General features: G+C 46.1%; 1 protein-coding gene across 1 annotated transcript in view; it reads left to right on the top strand.

Annotated features, from left to right (window-relative positions):
• Window positions 1-25,059, top strand: part of LIMS2 (LIM zinc finger domain containing 2) — an 83,227-nt gene that overhangs the window by 5,627 nt on the left and 52,541 nt on the right. The window contains exon 2 of the mRNA XM_038747825.1: window positions 23,660-23,819. Coding sequence (XP_038603753.1) covers window positions 23,660-23,819 — 160 coding nt within the window. The remainder of the gene's footprint in view (window positions 1-23,659; window positions 23,820-25,059) is intronic.

Below are 25,059 nucleotides of genomic sequence, written 5' to 3'. Positions count from 1 at the left end.
ACTGTTCTAAGCACTGGGGGGATATAAGGTGATCAGGTTGTCCCACTTGGGGCTCACAGTCTTAATCCCCATTTTACACATGAGGCAACTGAGGCCCAGAGAAGTGAAGTGACTTGCCCGAGGTCACACAGCTAAGTGGCGGAGCTGGGATTTGAACCCATGACCTCTGACTCCAAAGCCCAGGCTCTTTTCCACTGAACCACGCTGCTTCTCTAAGTTTAAGGTCATGGGGGGACCCCCATGATCAGTGCTTTGTATGTAGTAAGCACTTAACATACCATTATTATTATTATATGGAGATGATAATTGACCTTGTGCAAGCCATTTAACTTCTCTGGGCCTCAGTTCCCTCATCTGTAAAATGGGGATTAAGACTGTGAGCCCCACGGGGGACAACCTGATCACCTTGTATCCTCCCAGTGCTTAGAACAGTGCTTCGCACATAGTAAGTGCTTAACAAATACCATCATTAGTATTATACTATGTGTCAAACATTGTACTAAGCCCCGGGGAAGATACAAGATGTTCAAGTTCCACATGGGCCTCCCAGTCTAAGTAGAAAGGGGAGCAGGCATTGAACCCCCTTTTTGCAGGTGAGGAAACTGAGGCCCAGAGAAGTGAAGTGACTTGCCCAGGGTCACACAGCAGGCAAGTGGCAGAGGTGGGATTAGAATTTAGGTCTTCTGATTCCCAGGTCCCTGCTGTTTCCACTTGGCCATGCTGCTTCTCAAGACCCTCTAGACTGTAAGCTCGTTGTGGGCAGGGAATAATAATAATTATTATTATAATTATAATAATTATGTGCTTGGCACATAGTAGGCACTTAACAAACACCACTTTTATTACAAGTGAGGTGAAATAATAATAATGGCATTTATTAAGCGCTTATTCATTAACTCATTTATTAATTAAATTATAATATAATTATAATTATTATAATTTAAAATAATAATGGCACTTTTAAGCGCTTACTATGTGCCTGTTCTAAGCACTGTTCTAAGCACTGGGGTAGAAACAAGGTAATCAGGTTGCCCCACGTGGGGCTCACAGTCTTCATTATTATTATGATGGCATTTATTAAGTGCTTACTATGTGCAAAGCACTGTTATTGTGTTATTGTACTCTCCCAAGTGCTCAGTACAGTGCTTTGCACACAGTAAAACACTCAATAAATACGACTGAATGAAGGTGCCTTGGAGGGAGAGGAAATGAGATTTTACCAAAGAGGTGAGGGGGCTGGGCCAGTAAAATAGATTTGGAAGTCATCCACATAGAGGTGGGAGACTCACCTAGAGGGTAAACTTCTTATGGGAAGAGATTGTGTCTACTAGCTTTATTGTACCGAACTCTCCCAAGCGCTCAGTACAATGCTCTGCACATAGTAAGCGCTCAATAAATTTCGTTGGTTGATTAGTAGTAGTGAGAGTTTGAAGTCATGGAAGTGGAAAAGTTTTTTAGGGGAGGGAGTGTAGAGTGAGATGAGAAGGGAACCCAGAATTGAGTCTTGAGGGATATTCATTCAATTGTATTTATTGAGCGCTTACTGTGCGCAGAGTACTGTACTAAGCGCTTGGGAAGTACAAGTTGGTAACGTATAGAGACGGTCCCTACCCAACAACGGGCTCACAGGGACATGCGTAGTTGGGGTGTGAGGTGGAAAGAGCCGGTGACGGAACATGAGAAGGAGCAGCTAGGGAAGTAGGAAAACCAGAAGAGAGTTGCAGGATAGACAATCAATCAATCAGTCAATCAATTGTATTGCTTGAGCGCTTACTGTTTGCAGAGCACTGTCCTAAATGCTTGGGAAGTACAAGTTGGCAACATATAGAGATGGTCGCTACCCAACAGTGGGCTCACACTCTAGAAGGGGGAGACAGAGAACAAGACCAAACATATTAACAAAATAAAATAAATAGAATAGATATGTACAAGTAGAATCAATAAATAGAGTAATAAATCCAGACAAACATATATACATATATACAGGTGCTGTGGGGAAGGGAAGGGGGTAAGGCGGGGAGGATGGAGAGGGGGAGGAGGGGACAAGGTCGGATAGTGTTTCTAGAAGAAGAGTGATCAATCAATCAATCAATCAATCGTATTTATTGAGGCTTACTGTGTGCAGAGCACTGTACTAAGCGCTTGGGAAGTACAAGTTGGCAACATATAGAGACAGTCCCTACCCAACAGTGGGCTCACAGTCTAGAAGGGGGAGACAGAGAACAAAACCAAGCATATTAACAAAATAAATAGAATAGATAAGTACAAGTAAAATAAATAAATAGAGTAATAAATATGTACAAACATATATACATATATACAGTGAACCACGGTGAAGGAAAGATCAGGAGAAAGAAGAGTTCAGAAGCGTCGGCAAGGAGTTTTATCGACGCTTAGTGTGGTCTCAGTGGAGTGACATGCAGGTGACGAGTGCGTATTCATTCGATCGTATTTATTGAGCGCTTACTGTGTACAGAGCACTGTAGCATATCAATCAGTGGTATCTATTGAGTGCTTACTGTGTGCAGAGTACTGTACTAAGCGCTTGGAAGAGTTGGTAGATCCATGCCCTGCGGAGTTTACAATAACTAGTTCAAAGAATTCCCCACTATTCTCTCTCCTTCTGTCTCCCATTCCCTACTAGCAACGTCCTACTTCTTTCCCTCATCTTTAACAAACCAGAGATGCTTTTTTAAAAATAATAATGGCACTTTTAAGCGCTTACTATGTGCCAAGCACTGTTCTAAGCACTGGGGTAGATACAAGGTAATCAGGTTGCCCCACGTGGGGCTCACAGTCTTCATCCCCATTTTAAAAATGAGGTAACGAAGTCACAGAGAAGTGAAGTGACTTGCCCAAAGTCACACAGCTGAAAAGTGGCAGCCCTGGGATTAGAACCCACGTCCTCTGATTCCCAAGCCCTTGCTCCTGCCGCTAAGCCACGCTGCTTCTCTTAAAAAAAAAAAAGTATTTGTTAAGCATTTCCTATGTACCAGGCACTGTACTAAGCGCTGGGGCAGATACAAGCAAATTGGGTCAGACACAGTCTCTGCCCCATGTGGGGCTCATAGTCTCAAGTCCCATTTTCCAGAGGAGGTAACTGAGGCCCAGAGAAGTGAAGTGACTTGCCCAAGGTCACACAGCAGACAAGTGGCAGAGCCGGGATGAGAACCCACGTCCTCTGGCTCCCAAGCTGCTGTGAGAAGCTGCTGTGGCTCAGTGGAAAGGGCCCGGGCTTTGGAGTCAGAGGTCATGGGTTCAAATGCCGGCTCCGCCAACTGTCAGCTGTGTGACTTCGGGCAAGTCACTTCACTTCTCTGGGCCTCAGTCGCCTCATCTGTAAAATGGGGTTAAAACTGTGAGTCCCCCATGGGACAACCTGATCACCTTGTAACCTCCCCAGCACTTAGAACAGTGCTAAGCAGCGTGGCTCAGTGGAAACAGCCCGGGCTTTGGAGTCAAAGGTCATGGGTTCAAATCCCGGCTCCGCCAACTGTCAGCTATGTGACTTTGGGCAAGTCACTTCACTTCTCTGTGCCTCAGTTCACTCATCTGTAAAATGGGGATGATTAAAGACTGTGAGCCCCCCGTGGGACAACCTGATCACCTTGTAACCTCCCCAGCACTTATAACAGTGCTTTGCACATAGTAAGCGCTTAATAAATGCCATTATTATTATTATTATTATTTGCACATAGTAAGCACTTAACAAATACCATCATTATTATTATTATTATTACACCATGCTGCTTCTCCTAAAGCACCTAATAATAATGTTAATAATAATGTTGGTATTTGTTAAGCCCTTACTATGTGCCAAGCACTGTTCTAAGCTCTGAGATAGGTGCAAGATTGTCCCACTTGGGGCTCACAGTCTTGATCCCCATTTTCCAGATGAGGGAACTGAGGCCCAGAGAATCAATCAATCAATCGTATTTATTGAGCGCTTACTATGTGCAGAGCACTGTACTAAGCGCTTGGGAAGTACAAATTGGCATCACATAGAGACAGTCCCTACCCAACAGTGGGCTCACAGTCTAAAAGGGGGAGACAGAGAACAGAACCAAACATACCAACAAAATAAAATAAGTAGGATAGAAATGTACAAGTAAAATAAATAAATAAATAAATAAACAGAGTAATAAATATGTACAACCATATATACATATATACAGGTGCTGTGGGGAAGGGAAGGAGGTAAGACGGGGATGGAGAGGGGGACGAGGGGGAGAGGAAAGAAGGGGCTCAGTCTGGGAAGGCCTCCTGGAGGAGGTGAGCTCTCAGCAGGGCCTTGAAGGGAGGAAGAGAGCTAGCTTGGCGGATGGGCAGAGGGAGGGCATTCCAGGCCCGGGGGATGACGTGGGCCGGGGGTCGATGGCGGGACAGGCGAGAGCGAGGTACGGTGAGGAGATCAGCGGTGGAGGAGCGGAGGGTGCGGGCTGGGCTGGAGAAGGACAGAAGGGAGGTGAGGTAGGAGGGGGCGAGGGGATGGACAGCCTTGAAGCCCAGGGTGAGGAGTTTCTGCCTGATGCGCAGATTGATCGGTAGCCATTGGAGGTTTTTGAGGAGGGGAGTGATATGTCCAGAGCGTTTCTGGACAAAGATAATCCGGGCAGCAGCATGAAGTATGGATTGAAGTGGAGAGAGACACGAGGATGGGAGATCAGAGAGAAGGCTAGTGCAGTAGTCCAGACGGGATAGGATGAGAGCTTGAACAAGCAGGGTAGCGGTTGGGATGGAGAGGAAAGGGCGGATCTTGGCAATGTTGCGGAGCTGAGACCGGCAGGTTTTGGTGACGGCTTGGATGTGAGGGGTGAATGAGAGAGCGGAGTCGAGGATGACACCAAGGTTGCGGGCTTGTGAGACGGGAAGGATGGTAGTGCCGTCAACAGAGATGGGAAAGTCAGGGAGAGGACAAGGTTTGGGAGGGAAGACAAGGAGCTCAGTCTTCGACATGTTGAGCTTTAGGTGGCGGGCGGACTTCCAGATGGAGATGTCCTGAAGGCAGGAGGAGATGCGAGCCTGGAGGGAGGGGGAGAGAGCAGGGGCAGAGATGTAGATCTGGGTGTCATCAGCGTAGAGGTGATAGTTGAAGCTGTGGGAGCGAATGAGGTCACCAAGGGAGTGAGTGTAGATTGAGAACAGAAGGGGACCGAGCACTGAACCTTGGGGAACCCCCACAGTAAGAGGATGGGAGGGGGAGGAGGAGCCTGCAAAAGAGACTGAGAAAGAACGACCGGAGAGGTAAGAGGAGAACCAGGAGAGGACGGAGTCTGTGAAGCCAAGGTCAGATAACGTGTTGAGGAGAAGGGGGTGGTCCACAGTGTCAAAGGCAGCTGAGAGGTCGAGGAGGATTAGGACAGAGTATGAGCCGTTGGATTTGGCAAGCAGGAGGTCATTGGTGACCTTTGAGAGCGCAGTTTCCGTGGAATGAAGGGGACGGAAGCCAGACTGGAGGGGGTCGAGGAGAGAGTTGTCGTTGAGGAATTCTAGGCAGCGCGTGTAGACAACTCGTTCAAGGAGTTTGGAAAGGAATGGTAGGAGGGATATGGGATGATAACTAGAAGGTGAGGTGGGGTCAAGAGAGGGTTTTTTTAGGATGGGAGAGACATGGGCATGTTTGAAGGCAGAGGGGAAGGAACCAGTGGAGAGTGAGCGGTTGAAGATGGAAGTTAAGGAGGGAAGAAGGGATGGAGCGAGAGATTTCATAAGATGAGAGGGAATGGGGTCAGAAGCACAGGTGGCCGGAGTAGCACTTGAGAGGAGGGAGGAGAGCTCCTCTGAGGATACCGCTGGGAAGGATGGGAGAGTAGCAGAGAGTGTTGAGAGCCGGGGGGTTGGAGAAAGGGGGGAAGAGACTTTGGGGAGGTCGGACCTGATGGATTTAATTTTGTTAATGAAGTAGGAGGCCAGATCGTTGGGGGTGAGGGAAGGAGGAGGGGGAGGAACCGGGGGCCTGAGAAGGGAGTTGAATGTACGGAAGAGCTGGCGGGGGTGATGGGCATGGGTGTCAATAAGGGAGGAGAAATAGTTTTGTCTGGCAGAAGAGAGGGCTGAGTTAAGGCAGGAAAGGATAAACTTGAAGTGAACGAGGTTGGCATGGGGTTTAGACTTTCGCCAGCAGCGTTCGGCAGCTCGAGCATAAGAGCGAAGGAGGCGGACAGTGGCAGTGATCCAGGGCTGTGGGTTAGTGGTGCGAGAGCGGCCAAGGGAAAGGGGAGCGAGCGAGTCTAGCTGAGTAGAAAGGGTAGAGTTGAGAGCAGTAATCTGATCATCAAGACTGGGTAGAGAGGAGAGGGCGGCGAGGTGGGGTGTGAGGCGCTCCGAAAGACGGGTGGGCTCCAGAGAGCGGAGATCTCTGTGAGGGAGTAATACAGATTTACAGGGGAAAGGAGTGTGAGTGAGGAGGCAGGTGAGAAGATTATGATCAGAGAGAGGGATCACAGAGTTGGTGAGGGTGGACACAGTGCAGCGGTAGGAGATGATGAGGTCGAGGGTATGACCAAGTTGGTGAGTGGGTGAGGTGGGGTGGAGGAAGAGGTTGGCAGCGTCAAGGAGAGATAGAAGGCGGGCGGCAGAGGAGTCGTTAGGGATATCCATGTGGATATTGAAGTCTCTGAGGATCAGAGTGGGCATGGAGAAGGAGAGAAGGAAGGTGAGGAAGGGGTCAAAGTCGTTAAAGAAGTTGGAAGTGGGGCCCGGAGGGCGGTAGATGACGGCTACAGGAATCTGGAGGGGGTGGTAGAGGCGAATAATGTGGGAAGTGAAGTGAAGTGACTTGCCCAAGGTCACACAGCTGACAAGTGGCAGAGCCGGGATTAGAACCCACGTCCTCTGGCTCCCAAGCCCGGGCTCTTACCGCTGAGCCACGCTGCTTCTCAGTCATTCCCCACTCAACCATCTGTGTCTGCAGTGCTCACCCCAGATGGCTAGGACCTATGAAAGGTCGCACTCAACAAATACCTTTGATTGCTTGTACTTCCCAAGCGCTTAGTACAGTGCTCTGCACACAGTAAGCGCTCAATAAATATGATTGAATGAATGAATGAATGCTGTATTTTTATGGACACACTGAGCAAGGGGGATAAGAGATATATGATATATGTTGCCAACCTGTACTTCCCAAGCGCTTAGTACAGTGCTCTGCACACAGTAAGCGCTCAATAAATACGATTGATTGATTGATTGACAAGAGAGTCTTGGCATCTTCATACTCAAGGTTGCAATCTCACTACCTTCATTATCGTCGTCAAACTGGAGGATAACTTTACCCGTTTCAACAGGAGCCTGTCTCGATTTTAAAGATTTCTAGAAGTAGTGATTGGGCAGATTTGCTTTGCCGGGGGACTGTTGGATAAAATGGAAAGATAAAAGAGAACAAGGAAAAATAATAATTATGGGGCTCCACTAGGTGAGTGTATTTTTATGGAGAATTAAGGCCAAAATGACAGTTTCTTCAGGTATTTTTCAGCAGAAACTATCATGTGGGCCACAATTCTCTATTTGCAAATGTCTTATGATCAAGTTGAGGCTCGGGACCAAATGGGTAAGAAACAGCATGGCTATATCACAGGCCTGGGATTCAGAAGGTCCTGGGTTCTAATCCTGGTTCCACTACGTGTCTGCTGGGTGACCTTGGGCAAGTCACTTTACCTCTCTGTGCCTTCGTTACCTCATCTGTAAAATGGGGATTGAGACTATGAGCCCCAAGTGGGACATTTCCAATGTGATTGTCGTGTATTGACCCCAGTGTTAAGTACAGTGCTTGGCACATAGTAAGCACTTAACAAATACCATTATTATTATTATTATTATTAGGCCTGCCCTATCCCCAGCATTCTTCATCATCATCATCATCAATCATATTTATTCATGCATTCTTGGGGTCAGCCTGTTGATTGAAATAAGAATGATGGTATTTGTTAAGTGCTTACTATGTGCCAAGCACTGCTCTAAGTGCTGGTATTGAAAGGCAGTATATTCATTCATTCATTCAATCGTATTTATTGAGCACTTAGTGTGTGCAGAGCACTGTACTAAGCGCTTGGGAAGTACAAGTTGGCAACATATAGAGATGGTCCCTACCCAACAGTGGGCTCACATTCTAGAAATATATCATACTTCTACTGACATGTGGCTCAGTGGAAAGAGCACGGGCTTTGGAGTCAGAGGTCATGGGTTCGAATCCCCACTCCGTCACTTGTCAGCTGTGGGACTGTGGGCAAGCCACTTAACTTCTCTGGGCCTCAGTTCCCTCATCTGTAAAATGGGGATTAAGACTGTGAGCCCCACGTGGGACAACCTGATCACCTTGTATCCCCCCCAGCGCTTAGAACAGTGCTTTGCACATAGTAAGCGCTTAACAAATGCCATCATCACCATCATCATGAAGATAATTCTAGCTCCAGGGTAATCCCCAATCTCCGAGGCCCAGGTAGGCTGGAAACCAGATGTGTTTTGGGCGATGGAGAGAAGAGAATATCAATCAATCAATCAAAGCATCCCCAGACATCATTAAGCGCTTAGTATAGTGTTCTGTACACAGTAAGCGCTCAATAAATACGATTGAATGAATGAACTGTCAGTCATGTGAATTCCTGAGCTGATCAGAAGTTCCTCTGAAACATGCTTGTATCAGTGAAACCAATCTAGCTCTCGCCCAGTGACCTAAGCTTAATTGCCGCAGGAAAAATAAACTCTTTCTCATTGGATTGTAAACACAGTTGGGATCACTTGGGTCTTTATAGGCAGAATTCATTAACTTTTTCTCAGTTTTGGGGTTTTTTTTCCGAGGGGAAGTTGTTCTCAAGTTGTTGCCGACTTTATTATGAGTACGTGTATTGCGGTTTGGATGAAAACTTTACTTAATAATAATAATGGTATTTGTTAAGCGCTTACTATGTGCAAAGCACTGTTCTAAGCGCTGGGGGGATATAAGGTGATCAGGTTGTCCCACGTGGGGCTCGCAGTCTTAATCCCCATTTTACAGATGAGGGAACTGAGGCCCAGAGAAGTTAAATGACTTGCCCAAAGTCACACAGCTGACAGTTGGTGGAGCCGGGATTTGAACTCATGACATCTGACTCCAAAGCCCAGACTCTTTCCACTGAGCCACGCTGCTTCTCATCTTTGCACATAGTAAGCGCTTAACAAATGCCATTATTATTATTATTATTATTATTATTATTATTATTATTATTATTATTATTATCATTATTTTAAGAACTTTTGAGAGAAGCCACATTGCCTAGTGGATAGAACTAGGATAGTGAGAGTCAGGAGGATCTGGGTTCTAATCTGGGCTCCGCCGCTTGCCTGACGTATGACCTTGGGTAAGTCACTTTTCTGTGCCTCGGTTACCTCATCTGGAAAATGGGGATTAAGACCGTGAGCCCCATGTGGAACATGGATTGTGTCCAACCTGATTAGCTCGTAACCCAGTGCTTAGTACTGGGAAGCAGCGTGGCTCAGTGGAAAGAGCCTGGGCTTGGAGTCAGAGGTCATGGGTTCTAATTCCGGCTCCGCCACATGTCTGCTGTGTGACCCTGGGCAAGTCACTTCACTTCTCTGAGCCTCAGTTACCTCATCTGTAAAATGGGGATTAAGACGGTGAGCCCCATGTGGGACAACCTGAGCACCTTGTATCCCGGCCCCCCAGCGCTTAGGACGGTGCTTTTCACATAGTAAGTGCTTAACAAATGCCATCATGATTAGTATAGTGCCTGGCGCACAATAAGCACTTAGCAACTACCATAAAAAAATAATTGATCCATTTCCATCTTTTATTTGAGCAATGCTCTCCCAGATGACCAGAAAAGGCAAACCACTGTTATTTTTAAGGACAGAGTTTCTAAATTTGCAAGGAATTCTCAGTGCGACATCCATAGCCATCACCATTAACAGCATCATCTTCAAACCAAAGGACAGTTTTCTATTTCTTTTAAATTACCGTTGGTGTTTTTAATGCATGGATTTGAATCACGAGTTGGCAGTATTTAGATACAATTCTGTATTCTCTCTATAGTGGTTCTCCCGTTAAGGAATTGTTGCATTGTTTCTTCTTAATGTATTTTCCCCATGCCCCGTAAAATCTTTGGGAGGCAACAAATTGTTCTCTTTTCTCAAACATGTGGACCAGAATAGGAAATATCCACCCTTCTCCCTTGGGATCAGTCTATACAAATCCAGCCGGAGACGGTCTGTCCTCCCCATTGGCCAGTGGAACAGATAAGGTGGGGATAAAAAGAGATTTCCACTTTTTAAATTATATTTGACCTGCCTCCGGGTTAAAGAGACTTAGTTATCCTATTTTGGTGGATTATTTTAGTTTTTTGTATTTTCTTTCTCTCTTCAGCTTCGAAGGATCTTACCAGTCACCTTTTTCCACGTGGAATATCTAATTGTTTTATCCCTCTACCCCATCCTGATGTAAAACTCCCATAATAACAATAAGCGGAAGAAGAATATTTGTTGAGTGCTTATTCTGGGCCAAACACTGTACTAAGAACTGGGATAGATCCAAAATCTTGCCCATCCTGCCCAAATGACCTGGAATTTCTCCGCCTGATCCGCACATTCCCACAGCAAAGTTACAGGTTGGACAAAATGAGTAGACTTGCTCGGCCGATACTGTGTGTTTGTGTGGTTGGAATGATTTTGTGTGGGGGAACTGACAGTAGTGTCTTTGTGGCTCTCCGTTCCCGACTCCTCCTCCTGTTTTAGTTTATTGGCCGTCGTGGCTTTTTTGGCTCACACCTGTCAGATCCGTTTGCTAACTTCTGCAGGCCGCTGTTTCAAAAATTAGGGCTGTTCTTTCCTTTGTTATTTTGGTCGGTCAGTCGGTCATTTATTGAGCACTTACTGTGTGCAGAGCACTGTACTAAGCTCTTGGGAGAGTACGATATAACAGACACATTGCCTGCCCACAGTGAGCTTACAGCCTAGAGGGGGAAACAGACATTAATATAAATGAAATTATAGATATGTACATAAGTGCTGTGGGGTTGAGGGGAGGGGGGATGAATAAAGACAGCAAGTCAAGGTGATGCAGAAGGGAGTGGGAGAAGAGGAAAGGAAGGCATAATAATAATAATAATAAAGCATTTATTAAGCGCTTACTATGTGCAAAGCACTGTTAGTCAGGGAAGGCCTCTTGGAGGAGATATGCCTTGATATCTCATTGCCTCTAAAGACAAGGGTGTCGCACCCATTTTTAAAACCCAAGTTCCAACACTGACACATCCAGGCGAAAGGAAAAAAAAATATCACAAGGACCTGGAAATATTCATAGCAGTAGTACAAAATTTAGGAAGTTGATCAGCCAATCAATAAATTGTATTTATTGAGTGCTTACTGTGTGCAGAGCACTGTACTAAGCGCTTGGGAAGTACAAGTTGGCAACATATAGAGACAGTCTATATTGATCACCCTGGGGTGTTTCGATCCCCGGGTGGGAGCCATCAAGTGGCTTTGAAGGAGGGGAGAGTAATTATCTGTTGGAAGGCGCTTAGCGCAGTGCTCTGCACACAGTAAGTGCTAAATAAATACGATTGAATGAATGAATATAGGGATTCAGGGTGTTGTAGGACATGGGTGAGAGGTTGGCAGCGAGATCGATGAAGTTATGATAGTATTTCTGGGAGAGTTTAATTGGGATTGCAGGGCGTTGGCATAACTGGACCTAACCAAGATTCATTTGGTTTCTTAGTGCTCGCTCTTACCTTAATAGACATAGTAGTCATTGATACTAATGATAATAATAATAATAATGGCATTTATTAGGTGATTACTATGTGCAAAGCACTGTTCTAAGCACTGGGGAGGTTATAAGGTGATCAGGTTGTCCCACGTGGGGCTCACAGTCTTAATCCCCATTTTACAGATGAGGTAACTGAGACCCAGAGAAGTTAAGTGACTTGCCCAAGTCACACAGCAGACATGTGGCGGAGCGGGGATTTGAACCCATGACCTCTGACTCCAAAGCCCGTGTGCTTTCCACTGAGCCACGCTGCTTGTCCGCCCTGCGTGGTGCACTCTACAAGGTGCTTGGGAAGTACAGCATAAGAAAGTGGCATGGTCCTAGGAGCGTACATTCTAAAGGGAAAAAAATATATAAAAATAGTTACAACTACTGGGGTCAAAAATACATTTAGCAGGTACATAGAGCGTGATACTACAAAGGGTATACATTCAGCCCAATTGTCAGCTGTGTGACTTTGGGCAAGTCACTTCACTTCTCTGGGCCTCAGCTACCTCATCTGTAAAATGGGGATGAAGACTGTGAGCCCCCGGTGGAACAACCTGATCACCTTGTAACCTCCCCGGCACTTAGAACAGTGCTTTGCACATAGTAAGCGCTTAATAAATGCCAGCATTATTATTATTATTATCAGTGCTAGAGATGGCTGAGGAGATGAGCTGGATCTGGGAAATTAATCCGGAAAAGCTTGCCGAAGAGGGTGGGATTCAAGAGCTATTAGACTGTAAGCTCATTGTGGGCAGGGAATGTGACTACCAACTGCAGAAGCAGTGTGGCTCAGTGGAAAGCGCACGGGCTTTGGAGTCAGAGGTCATGGATTCGGATCCTGGCTCCGCCGCATGTCCGCTGTGTGACCTTGGGCAAGTCACTTAACTTTTCTGAGCCTCAGTTACCTCATCTGTAAAGTGGGGATGAAGACTGTGAGCCCCATGGGGGACAACCTGATCACCTTGTATCCCCCCAGCACTTAGAACAGTGCTTTGCACACAGTAGGCATTTAACAAATACCATCATTATTATTATTCCCTGAGCCTCAGTTACCTCATCTGTAAAATGGGGATGAAGACTGTGAGCCCCACGGGGGACAACCTGATCACCTTGTATCTCCCCAGCGCTTAGAGCAGTGCTTTGCACATAGTAAGCGCTTAACAAATGCCATCATTATTATCTCCTCCAAGAAGCCTTCCCTGATTAAGCCTTCCTCTCCTCCCCCTCCCTTCTGCGCCACTCTTACTTGCTTCTTCGTTCACCTTCCCTCCCACCCCCGCAGCACATATGTATATATCTTTATTTATGTAATTAATCTATTGATTTATATTAATGTCTGTCTCCCCCTCTAGACTGTGAGCTTGTTGTGGGCAGGAATGGGTCTGTCGTTATGTTGTACTCCCCCAGGTGCTTTGCAGTGCTTTGCGCCCACGGTAAGCGCTCAATAAATATGATTATATGAGTGAGACTCTTCCAAGCACTTAGTACAGTGCTCTGCACACGGAAAGTGCTCAATAAATATGATTGATTGAACATGGGGGGAGCGGTAGCCCGCCTGGGATTCAGAGGACACGGGTTCCAATCCTGGCTCCGCCACATGTCTGCTGTGTGACCTGAGACAAGCCACTTCACTTCTCTGTGCCTCAGTTATCTGTAAAATGGGGATCCAAGACTGTGAGCGCCATGTGGAACATGGAGGGTATCCAGTCTGATTGTGTTTTGTATCTACCCCAGTGCTTAGCACAGTGCCTGGCATGTAGTAAGTGCTTAATAAATGCCATTTTTTTTTAAAGAGAGGGTGTTCCAAAGCAGAGGAGCAGTTGGAGTGAGTCATCATCATCATCATCAATCGTATTTATTGAGCACTTACTGTGTGCAGAGCACTGTACTAAGCGCTTGGGAAGTACAAGTTGGCAACATATAGAGACGGTCCCTACCCAATAGTGGGCTCACAGTCTGAAAGGGGGGAGACAGAGAACAAAACCAAACATACTAACAAAATAAAATAAATAGAATAGATATGTACAAGTAAAATAAATAAATAAATACATAAATAGAGTAATAAATATGTACAAACATATATACATATGTGTACAGCTGGTTTGGGAGAAATGAAGATAGCGGTTGGGGATTAGTGAGAGAAGAACAATAATCAAACAGTCAATGGTATTTATTGAGCACTTAGCAGTGTGGCTCAGTGAAAAGAGCATGGGCTTTGGAGTCAGAGGTCATGGGTTCAAATCCCAGCTCCGCCACTTGTCAGCTGTGTGACTTTTGTCAAGTTACTTAATCGTATTTATTGAGCGCTTTCTGTGTGCAGAACACTGTACTAAGCGCTTGGGAAGTACAAGTCGGCAAAACATAGAGACAGTCCCTACCCAACAGTGGGCTCACAGTCTAGAAGACTTAACTTCTCTGTGCCTCAGTTACCTCATCTGTAAAATGGGGATTAACACTGTGAGCCCCCCGTGGGACAACCTGTTCACCTTGTAACCTCCCCAGCACTTAGAACAGTGCTTTGCACATAGTAAGGGCTTAATAAATACTATTATTATTATTATTATGGTGTGCAGAACACTGTGCTAGGCCCTTGGGAGAGTCCAATATAACAGAGTTGGAAAACACATTCCTTGCCCACAGTTAGCTTATAGTTTAGAGGCCTGTAAGGACAGTAACAATAATTATAGTATTTAGGCACCCAGTATTTGCCAAGCACTGTTCTAAGCACTGGGGTAGATACAAGGTGATCAGGTTGTCCCACATGGGGCTCACAGTCTTAATCCCCATTTTACAGATGAGGTAACTGAGGCACAGTGAAGTGACTTGCTCAGGGTCACCCAGCAGACAAGTGGCAGAGCCGGGATTAGAACCCACGACCTCTGACTCCCAAGCCCACGGTCTTGCCACTAGGCCATGCTGCTTCCCTAGGACAATAGATTGTTGAAGTAAAGTCAGATGGTAGAAAGCCTTGAAGCCAATTGTGTGAATTTTTTTGTAATAATAATAAGAATAATGGTGGCATTTATTAAGCACTTACGTGCAAAGCACTGTTCTAAGCGTTGGGGAGCTCACAAGGTGATCAGGTTGTCCCACGGGGGGCTCACAGTCTTAAGCAGCGAGGCTCAGTGGAAAGAGCCCGGGCTTTGGAGTCAGAGTTCATGGGTTCGAATCCCACCTCTGCCAATTGTCAGCTGGGTGACTTTGGGCAAGTCACTTCACTTCTCTGTGCCTCAGTTACCTCATCTGTAAAATGGGGATTAAGATTGTGAGCCCCCCGTGGGACAACCTGATCACCTGTAACCTCCCCAGCGCTTAGAACAGTGCTTTGCATATAGTAAGCGCTTAATAAATGCCATCATCATGATTATTATCATTATTATTAATCCCCATTTTACAGATGAGGTAACTGAGGCACAGAGAAGTGAAGTGACATGCCCAAAGTCACACAGTTGACAATTGGCGGAGTCGGGATTTGAACCCCTGACCTCTGACTTAAAGCCCGAGCTCTTTCCACTGAGTCACGCTGCTTCCCTATTTGCTGTTTTACGTGGATAGACCCAAGAAGCCAGGGGAGGGTTTTGAGGAGAGGAGAGTTGTGGGCTGAGCAGTCTGGCTCAGTGGAAAGAGCATGGGCTTTGGAGTCAGAGGTCATGGGTTCAAATCCCGGCTCCACCAATTGTCAGCTGTGTGACCTTGGGCAAGTCACTTCATTTCAATGGGCCTCAGTTACCTCATCTGGAAAATGGGGATTAAGACTGTGAGCCCCCCATGGGACAACCTGATCACCTTGTAACTTCCCCAGCGCTTAGAACAGTGCTTTGCACATAGTAAGTGCTTAATAAATGTCATTATTATTATTATTATTTGCTTCGGGTTGATGATCCGAGCAGCGGCCTGTAGTGTAGATCGGAGAAGGGAGAGGCTGAGATTAGGAGACCAGCAAGGAGACTAATGCAGTAGTCTAGCCATCAAAGCCAAAGCTTTTCATTCATTCATTCATTCAATCGTATTTATTGAGCGCTTACTGCATGCAGAGCACTGTACTAAGCACTTGGGAAGTACAAGTCGGCAACATCTAGAGACGGTCCCTACCCCACAACGGGCTCACGGTCTAGAAGGGGGAGACAGACGACAGAACATGTGGACAGGTGTCATCAGAATAAATAGAAGTAAAGCTAGATGCACATCATCATCATCATCAATCGTATTTATTGAGCGCTTACTATGTGCAGAGCACTGTACTAAGCACTTGGGAAGTACAAATTGGCAACATATAGAGACAGTCCCTACCCAACAGTGGGCTCACAGTCTAAAAGGGGGAGACAGAGAACAAAACCAAACATACTAACAAAATAAAATAAATAGGATAGATATGTACCAGTAAAATAAATAAATAGAGTAATAAATATGTACAACCATAATAAATATGTACAACCATAGTGTACAACATCACTAACAAGATAAATAGAATAGTAAATATGGACAAGAGAATAGTAAATATGTACGTGTAAATATGTAGATGTTCAGAAGGACTAGAGTGTGTGACCTTCCCTACATAGCTGTGAGGCGTAGAACTATCGTAGATGCGACAACTGTTTGAGCATCGTGTTTTAACAATGAGAAAGGAAAGGACGATGGTGTGCAGGAAAAACTGGCAGGGTTTGACGGTAGAATGGGAGCGGTGAACGACAGGGAAGAGTTGAGGATAATAATAATAATAATAATGATGGCATTTGTTAAGCGCTTACTATGTGCAAAGCACTGTTCTAAGCGCCGAACACCGAGGTTGGGGGCTTCTGCTTGGGGGATGGTGAAGCAGTGTGGCCTAGCGGATAGAGCCCGGACCTGGGAATCAGAAGGAGCTTGGTTCTAATCCTGGCTCCGTCACGTAGAGCCCGGGCTTGGGAGCCAGAGGTCACGGGTTCTAATCCCGGCTCCGCCACTTGTCAGCTGTGTGACTTCGGGTGGGTCACTTAACTTCTCTGTGCCTCAGTTCCCTCATCTGTAAAATGGGGATTAAGACTGTGAGCCCCCCGTGGGACAACCTGATCACCTTGTAACCTCCCCAGCGCTTAGAACAGTGCTTTGCACATAGTAAGTGCTTAATAAATGCCATTATTATTATTATTGTCAGCCGTGTGACTTTGGCCAAGTCACTTCACTTCTCTGGGCCCCAGTTCCCTCATCTGTAAAATGGGGATTAAGACTGGGAGCCCCACGTGCAACAACCTGATCACCTTGTATCCCCCCAGCGCTTAGAGCAGTGCTTCGCACATAGTAAGCGCTTAACAAATGCCGTCATTATTATTATTATTACTGTGTGACCTTGGGTAAGTCACTTGACTTCTCTGGACTTCAGTTACCTGATCTGTAAAATGAGGATTAAGACTGTGAGCCCTATGGGGGACGGGAACTGCATCCAACCCAATTACCTTGTTTCTACCCCGGCGCTTAGTAAGGTGCCTGGCACATAGTAAGCACTTAACAAATGCCAGAAATACTATCATCATCATCATCATCAATCGTATTTATTGAGCGCTTACTATGTTCAGAGCACTGTACTAAGCACTTGGGAAGTACAAATTTGCAACATATAGAGACAGTCCCTACCCAACAGTGGGCTCACAGTCTAATACTATTATTAATACTAATTAATTAATTAGGTATTAATCTAATACTAATACTAGTAATACTATTATTACTATTGTTGTTATTACTATTCTTATTATTGTCGACTGAGGTGAAAGTGAGTGGGAGGAGCGGGTTTAGGTGGGGAAGATGGGGAGGTTCCGTTTTGGACGCATTGAGTAGAATGTGAGGTGTTTGAGAAGCGGCACAGCTTAGTGGAAAGAGCACATGATAATAATAATAATGACATTTATTAAGCGCTTACTATGTGCAAAGCACTGTTCTAAGCACTGGGGAGGCTACAAGGTGATCAGGTTGTCCCACGGGGGGTTCACAGTCTTCATCCCCATTTTACAGATGAGGGAACTGAGGCCCAGTGAAGTGACTTGCCCAAAGTCACACAGCTGATAATTGGTGGAGCCGGGATTCGAGCCCATGACCTCTGACTCCAAAGCCCGGGCTCTTTCCACTGAGCCACAATCAGAGGACTTGGGTTCTAATCCCAGCTCCCCTCCTTCCCTGCTGTGCGACCTCAGGCGCCTCACTGAGCTTCTCTGGGCTTCAGTTTCCTCATCTGTAAAACGGGGATTAAACGCTTGTTTCTCTCCCCCTTTAGGCTGTGTGACTTTGGGCAAGTCACTTCACTTCTCTGGGCCTCAGTTACCTCATCTGGAAAATGGGGATGAAGACTGTGAGCCCTATGTGGGACAACCGGGTTCCCTTGTATCTACCCCAGCACTTAGAACAGTGCTTGGCACATAGTAAGCGCTTGACAAAGGCCATCATTATTAGGTTCTGAGTCCCGTGTGGGACAGGGACTTTGTCTGACCTGGTTATCATGGATCTACAATTATCATGTATCTGCCCCAGTGCATAGTAGAGAGGGAGATATCATGTGTCTGCCCCAGAGAAGCAGCGTGGCTCAGTGGAAAGAGCCCGGGCTTTGGAGTCAGAGGTCGTGGGTTCAAATCCCGGCTCTGCCAATTGTCAGCTGTGTGACTTTGGGCAAGTCACTTCACTCCTCTGGGCCTCAGTTCCCTCATCTGTCAAATGGGGATTAAGACTGTGAGCCCCCCGTGGGACAACCTGATCACCTTGTATCTCCCCAGCGCTTAGAATAGTGCTTTGCACATAGTGAGCGCTTAACATATACCATTATTATTATTATTATTACTACTACTAGTACAATGCTTGGCGCATAGCACTTAGCAAATACCAAGAAGTTTTACCAGGTCATCCAAGTGGAAATGTCTGGGAGATGAAGGCTTTGCACATAGTAAGCACTTTAACAAATGCTATTATTATTATTATTATTATTATTAATTATTATTATTATTATTATTATTATTGATGTGGGATTGCAGGTCAGATGAGAGGTCTGGGCTTAGAAAGAGAGAGAGAGGAATATTTGGGAGTCATCATCATCTTAGAGATGGAAGCCAAGGCCATGAGAGCGAATGAGCTCCTAGAGAGTCAGAAGGAGTTGGGTTCTAATCTCAGATCTGCCACTTTCATTCCGTCGTATTTATTGAGTGCTTACTGTGTGCAGAGCCCTGTACTAAGCGCTTGTGAGTGTACAGTATTCATCCATCAAATCATATTTATTGAGCGCTTACTGTGTGCAGAGCACTGTACTAAGCGCTTGGGAAGTACAAGTTGGCAACATATAGAGATGGTCCCTAATAATAATAATAATGATGGCATTTATTAAGCACTTACTATGTGCAAAACACTGTTCTAAGCCCTGGGGGGATACAAGGTGATCAGGTTGTCCCACGTGGGGCTCACAGTCTTCATCCCCATTTTACAGATGAGGTAACTGAGGCCCAGAGAAGTTAAGTGACTTGCCCAAGGTCACACAGCTGACAATTGGCGGAGCCGGGACTTGAACCCACGACCACTGACTCCAAAGCCCGGGCTCTTTCCACTGAGCCACGCTGCTTCTGGGCTCACAGTCTAGATGGGGGAGACAACACCTGTCCACATGTTTTGTTTTGTTGTCTAAGTCATCAAAATAAATAGAAATAAAGCTAGATGCACATCATTGGCAAAATAAATAGAATAGTAAATATGTACACGTAAAATAGAGTAATAAATCTGTAAAATCATATATACAGGTGCTGTGGGGAGGGGAAGGAGGTAGGGCTGGGGGGATGGGGAGGAGGAGAGAAAAAAGGGGGCTCAGTCTGGGAAGGCCTTCTGGAGGAGGTGAGCTCTCAGGAGGGCTTTGAAGGGAGGAAGAGAGCGAGCTTGGCGGATGTGCGGAGGGAGGGCATTCCGGGCCAGGGGAAGGATGTGGGCCGGGGGTCGAGAACGAGGTGCTGAATGAATGGATTCATTCATTCAATAGTATTTATTGAGCGCTTACTGTGTGCAGAGCACTGTACTAAGCGCTTGGGAAGTCCAAGTTGGCAACATCTAGAGACGGTCCCTACCCAACAGTGGGCTCACAGTCTAGAAGGGGGAGACAGAGCACAAAACAAAACCTATTAACAAAATAAAATAAATAGAATAAGTATGTACAAATAAAATAGAGTAATAAATGCGTACAAGCATATATATATATATATATATATACAGGTGCTGTGGGGAGGGGAAGGAGGTGAGGCGGGGGGGGATGGGGAGGAGGGGGAGAGGAAGGAGGGGGCTCAGTGTGGAAAGGCCTCCTGGAGGAGGTGAGCTCTCAGTAGGGCCTTGAAGGGAGGAAGAGAGCCAGCTTGGCGGATGGGCAGAGGGAGAGAGGACATTCCAGGCCCGGGGGATGACGTGGGCCGGGGGTCGATGGCGGGACAGGCGAGAGCGAGGTACAGTGAGGAGATTAGTGGTGGAGGAGCGGAGGGTGCGGGCTGGGCTGGAGAAGGAGAGAAGGGAGGGGAGGTAGGAGGGGGCGAGGGGATGGACAGCCCTGAAGCCCAGGGTGAGGAGTTTCTGCCTGATGCGTAGGTTGATTGGTAGCCACTGGAGATTTTTGAGGATGACTGACTGACTGGCTGAGTGACTGACTGACTGACTGACTAACTGGCTGAGTGACTAACAGTAAAGAGGCACATTCCCTACCCACAATTAAAACACAAATATATCTGACCTATGTGATGTGTTCTCTCAAACTCAATTTAAGGAATTAACCTAAGATTAATTTTTCATTCATTCATTCAATCATATTTATTGAGCGCTTACTGTGTGCAGAGCACTGCACTAAGCGCTTGGGAAGTACAAGTTGGCAACATATGGAGACGGTCCCTACCCAACAGTGGGATCACAGCCATCAGTGAACTTTCTCTTTGCTTTTTTCTTTTAAAACACTGGATTTCATGATATCTCAATTAATCTTTCATTTTCTTACCTTTTATCCCTCCTACCTCTTGGGCACTTTCACCTCACCTAATCCCGTGGGTAGTCCCTCCCTCTCCCCCCAGTCAATCAATAAATGGTGTTTATTCAGAACATACTCTGCAGAATAATGAATTAAACACTTGGAAAAGTGCAGTAGCAATAATAATAATAATAATAATAAATTAATAACTACATGTTACTATATTAATTATATAATATAATATAAATAATATAATATAATAAATTAATAATATAATTACTATTGATACTAGTAATAATTAGTAGACATAATCCTATCCTAACACTCATCTATAGAAGAGTGTTAATAGTAGACTGTGAGCCCATTGTTGGGTAGGGACTGTCTCTATATGTTGCCAACTTGTACTTCCTAAAGGCTTAGTACAGTGCCCTGCACACAGTAAGCACTCAATAAATACGATTGAATGAATGAATGAATGAGCTTACAGTCTAGAGGATGACCTTATGCCCCATGTCTGCTTTGTGACTGCGGACTAGTCACTTCATTTCTCTGTAGCTCAGTTACCCCATCTTTAAAGTGGGGATTAAGATTGTGAGCCCTATGTGAGACAGGGATTGTGTCCAGACTGATTAGCTTGTATCTACCCTAGCGCTTAGTACAGTGCCTGGCACATAGTCAGTGTTTAACAGATCTGTGAAAAAAAAAAAAGATAGCGAGTGTAAAGCGGCAAGTAGAGGAGCGGAACCAAGCTGGATTGAGGGGATGAGTGAAAAAGGAGGAGCCAGTGAATGAATCTGAGAAAATAAATCAATACGATTGATTGATTGAGAAGGAGCGATCAGTGAGGACGAAGGCAGGATAGTGCGGTCAGCAAAAACTGATTCTCACTGGTGTTTTGAGGTGGAGGGAATGGGCAACATTGTCAAAAGCAGCCGAAGAATTGAGGAGGATGAGCCTTGGGTAGGGACCGTCTCTATATGTTGCCAACTTGTACTTCCCAAGCGCTTAGTACGGTGCTCTGCACAGAGTAAGCGCTCAATAAATATGATTGAGTGAATCAAGGTGGAGTAGAGTCCAAGGGGGTCATTTGTGACCCTGGACAGAGCTAAATATGCTAAATACTAAAAAATACTAAAAAAAATACCATTTGAATGAATAGAGGTTGAAGAGAGCAAAGCACTTGGGAAGTACAAGCTGGCAACAGATAGAGACGGTCCCTACCCAACAGTGGGCTCACAGTCTAGAAGGGGGAGACAGAGAACAAAACCAAACATACTAACAAAATAAAATAAATAGAATAGATAGGTACAAGTAAAATAAATAATAAATAGAGTAATAAATATGTACAAACATATATACAGGTGCTGTGGGGAAGGGAAGGAGGTAAGATGGGGGGATGGAGAGGGAGACGAGGGGGACAGGAAGGAAGGGGCTCAGTCTGGGAAGGCCTCCTGGAGGAGATGAGCTCTCAGTAGGGCCTTGAAGGGAGAAAGAGAGCTAGCTTGGCGGATGGGCAGAGGGAGGGCATTGCAGGCCCGGTGGAGGACGTGGGCTGGGGGTCGATGGCGGGACAGGCGAGAACGAGGTACGGTGAGGAGGTTAGCGGCGGCAGAGGAGCGGAGGGTGTGGGCTGGGTTGGAGAAGGACAGCAGGGAGGTGAGGTAGGAGAGGGCGAGGGGATGGACAGCCTTGAAGCCCAGGATGAGTTTCTGCAGTTCTTGGTACATAGTAAGGACTTAACATATAGCATTATTATTATTAATAATGACGTCAAGGCCCACCAGAACCACCCAAAAACAAAGCATGTCTCCCAGTGCTCCAGATGCATCGTGTTCCCTGTTCACATTGACACCACTTCTGATTTGAGTGGATGGAGGCCGAGCATTTTTCAGATCTCTAACCAGGGCCACCTCCTCTCTGATGGTGTGCCCTGAAGCAGCAGCCTCAAATCTATTTGTTCTGACGGTTTTGACACCTGTCTACATGCTTTGTTGTCTGTCTCCCCATTATAGACTGTGAGCCCGTTGTTGGGTAGGGACCGTCTCTATATAACAGTGATGGTATTTGTTAAGCGCTTACTATGTGCAAAGCACTGTTCTAAGCACTGGGGGATACAAGGTGATGAGATTGTCTCACGTGGGGCTCACAGTTTTAATCCCCATTTTACAGGTGAGGGAACTGAGGCACAGAGAAGCTAAGTGGCTTGCCCATGGTCACACAGCTGACAAGGGGCGGAGCCGGGATTTGAACCCATGACCTCTGGCTCCCAAGCCCGGGCTCTTTCCACTGAGCCGTGCAATACTCATTTTCCCTACTATACTTGCTCACAGAAAATACTGATCACAACCAGTGTTCTTTTTAAATACAAAGGCCAGTGAAGACTTGCCTTTGCTCTTTCTCTATTTCAAATGCATTCTGGTGGTGAAACATCAGTGTTCCGAGAGGCACACTTAACAGTAACTTTTTTGGTCGCTTTCCATTTATGTGCTACTTCAGAAACAGTGACTTTTGGTGGGGGAAGCGGAAAGTGCCGACCTTCTTATTTGGAGTGAATACATTTTCTTACCTTTTAAATGTAACGTTTCCTCAAAATATCAGCTTCCCTCTTTCACCTCCAACCGCCTTATCTATCTTCTAGACTGTGAGCCCACCGTTGGGTAGGGACCGTCTCTATATGTTGCCGACTTGTACTTCCCAAGGTCATAGTACAGTGCTCTGCACACAGTAAGCGCTCAATAAATACAACCGAATGAATTCACCACCCCCGGGCGAGGGGCAGGGGTAGAGTTACCCTTTCCCCTATTGCTTCCCATTTTTTCTCCATCTCTCCCACTTTCCCAGGGGTTCTCCCCAGCCTCTGCTCTTCCAAATGTCAAGTTTGGCCCGGGGCGCCCAGGTATTTCCACTCTGTTCTTGTCCCCTCAAAGAATAAAGTGACCTGGCTTAATTCTGCCCTTGTTCAATTGGTGCAGCAACATGTCCGACGCCCTCGCGAATGCCATATGCCAGCGCTGCCAGGCCCGCTTTGATCCCTCCGAGAGAATCGTGAACAGCAACGGGGAGCTGTACCATGAAAACTGCTTCGTCTGCGCCCAGTGCTTCCGGCAGTTTCCAGATGGACTCTTCTATGAGGTGAGGATGCTGGTGAGGGAGCTGAGGCCCGTAGCGGGGAATCCGACCCTGCGGATTTAATTCGATCAAATCTGTTGAGCCCTTACAGTGTGTAAAGCATTGTACCCCTTTCTCTGACCAGGCAGCCTTCCTTTCTCCTCCTTTAAAGCACTCAATCATCTTGCTCCCTCTTACCTCACCTCGCTGCTCTCCTACTACAACCCAACCCTCATATTTCACTCCTCTAATGCCAAACTTCTCACTGTACCTCGATCTCATCTATCTCGCTGCCGGATTTCGATCAAATCTATTGAGCCCTTACAGTGTGTAAAGCACTGTACCCCTTTCTCTGACCAGGCAGCCTTCCTTTCTCCTCCTTTAAAGCACTCAGTCATCTTGCTCCCTCTTACCTCACCTCGCTACTCTCCTACTACAACCCAGCCCTCATATTTCACTCCTCTAATGCCAAACTTCTCACTGTACCTCGATCTCGTCTATCTCGCTGCCGAAATTCGATCAAATCTATTGAGCCCTTACAGTGTGTAAAGCATTGTACCCCTTTCTCTGACCAGGAAGCCTTCCTTTCTCCGCCTTTAAAGCACTCAATCATCTTGCTCCCTCTTACCTCACCTCGCTACTCTCCTACTACAACCCAGCCTTCATATTTCACTCCTCTAATGCCAAACTTCTCACTGTACCTCGATCCCGTCTCTCTCGCTGCCGGCCCCTGGGCCACATCCTGCCTCTGGCCTGGAATTCCCTCCCTTCCCAAATCCGACAGATGGTTACTCTCCTCCCTGCCCTTCTTCAAAGCCTTGTTGAAGGCACGTCTCCTCGGCCTTCCCTGACCAAGCCCTCCTTTCCTCTCCTCCCACTCCCTTCTGCATTGCCCTGACTTGCTCCCTGTATGTATTACTCTATTTATTTATTTATCTTATATTACTCTTTATTTACTTATTTTATTTGTACATGTTTATTCTATTTATTTTATTTTGTTAATATGTTTTGTTTTGTTGTCTGTCTCCCCCTTCTAGACTGTGAGCCCACTGTTGGGTAGGGACCGTCTCTATATGTTGCCAACTTGTACTTCCCAAGTGCTTAGTACAGTGCTCTGCACACGGTAAGCGCTCAATAAATACGATTGAATGAATGAATGAACCCCCTTCCCAGCCCCACAGCACTTATGTGCATATATAATAATAATGATGGTATTTGTTAAGCGCTTACTACGTGCAAAGCACTGTTCTAAGCGCTGGGGCGG

The sequence above is a fragment of the Tachyglossus aculeatus genome, chromosome 1 (assembly GCF_015852505.1).
Source record: "Tachyglossus aculeatus isolate mTacAcu1 chromosome 1, mTacAcu1.pri, whole genome shotgun sequence".
Taxonomy (NCBI): Eukaryota; Metazoa; Chordata; class Mammalia; order Monotremata; family Tachyglossidae; genus Tachyglossus; species Tachyglossus aculeatus.
Note: the sequence above shows the minus strand (reverse complement) of the source record. Positions and strands in the feature narration are given on the sequence as shown.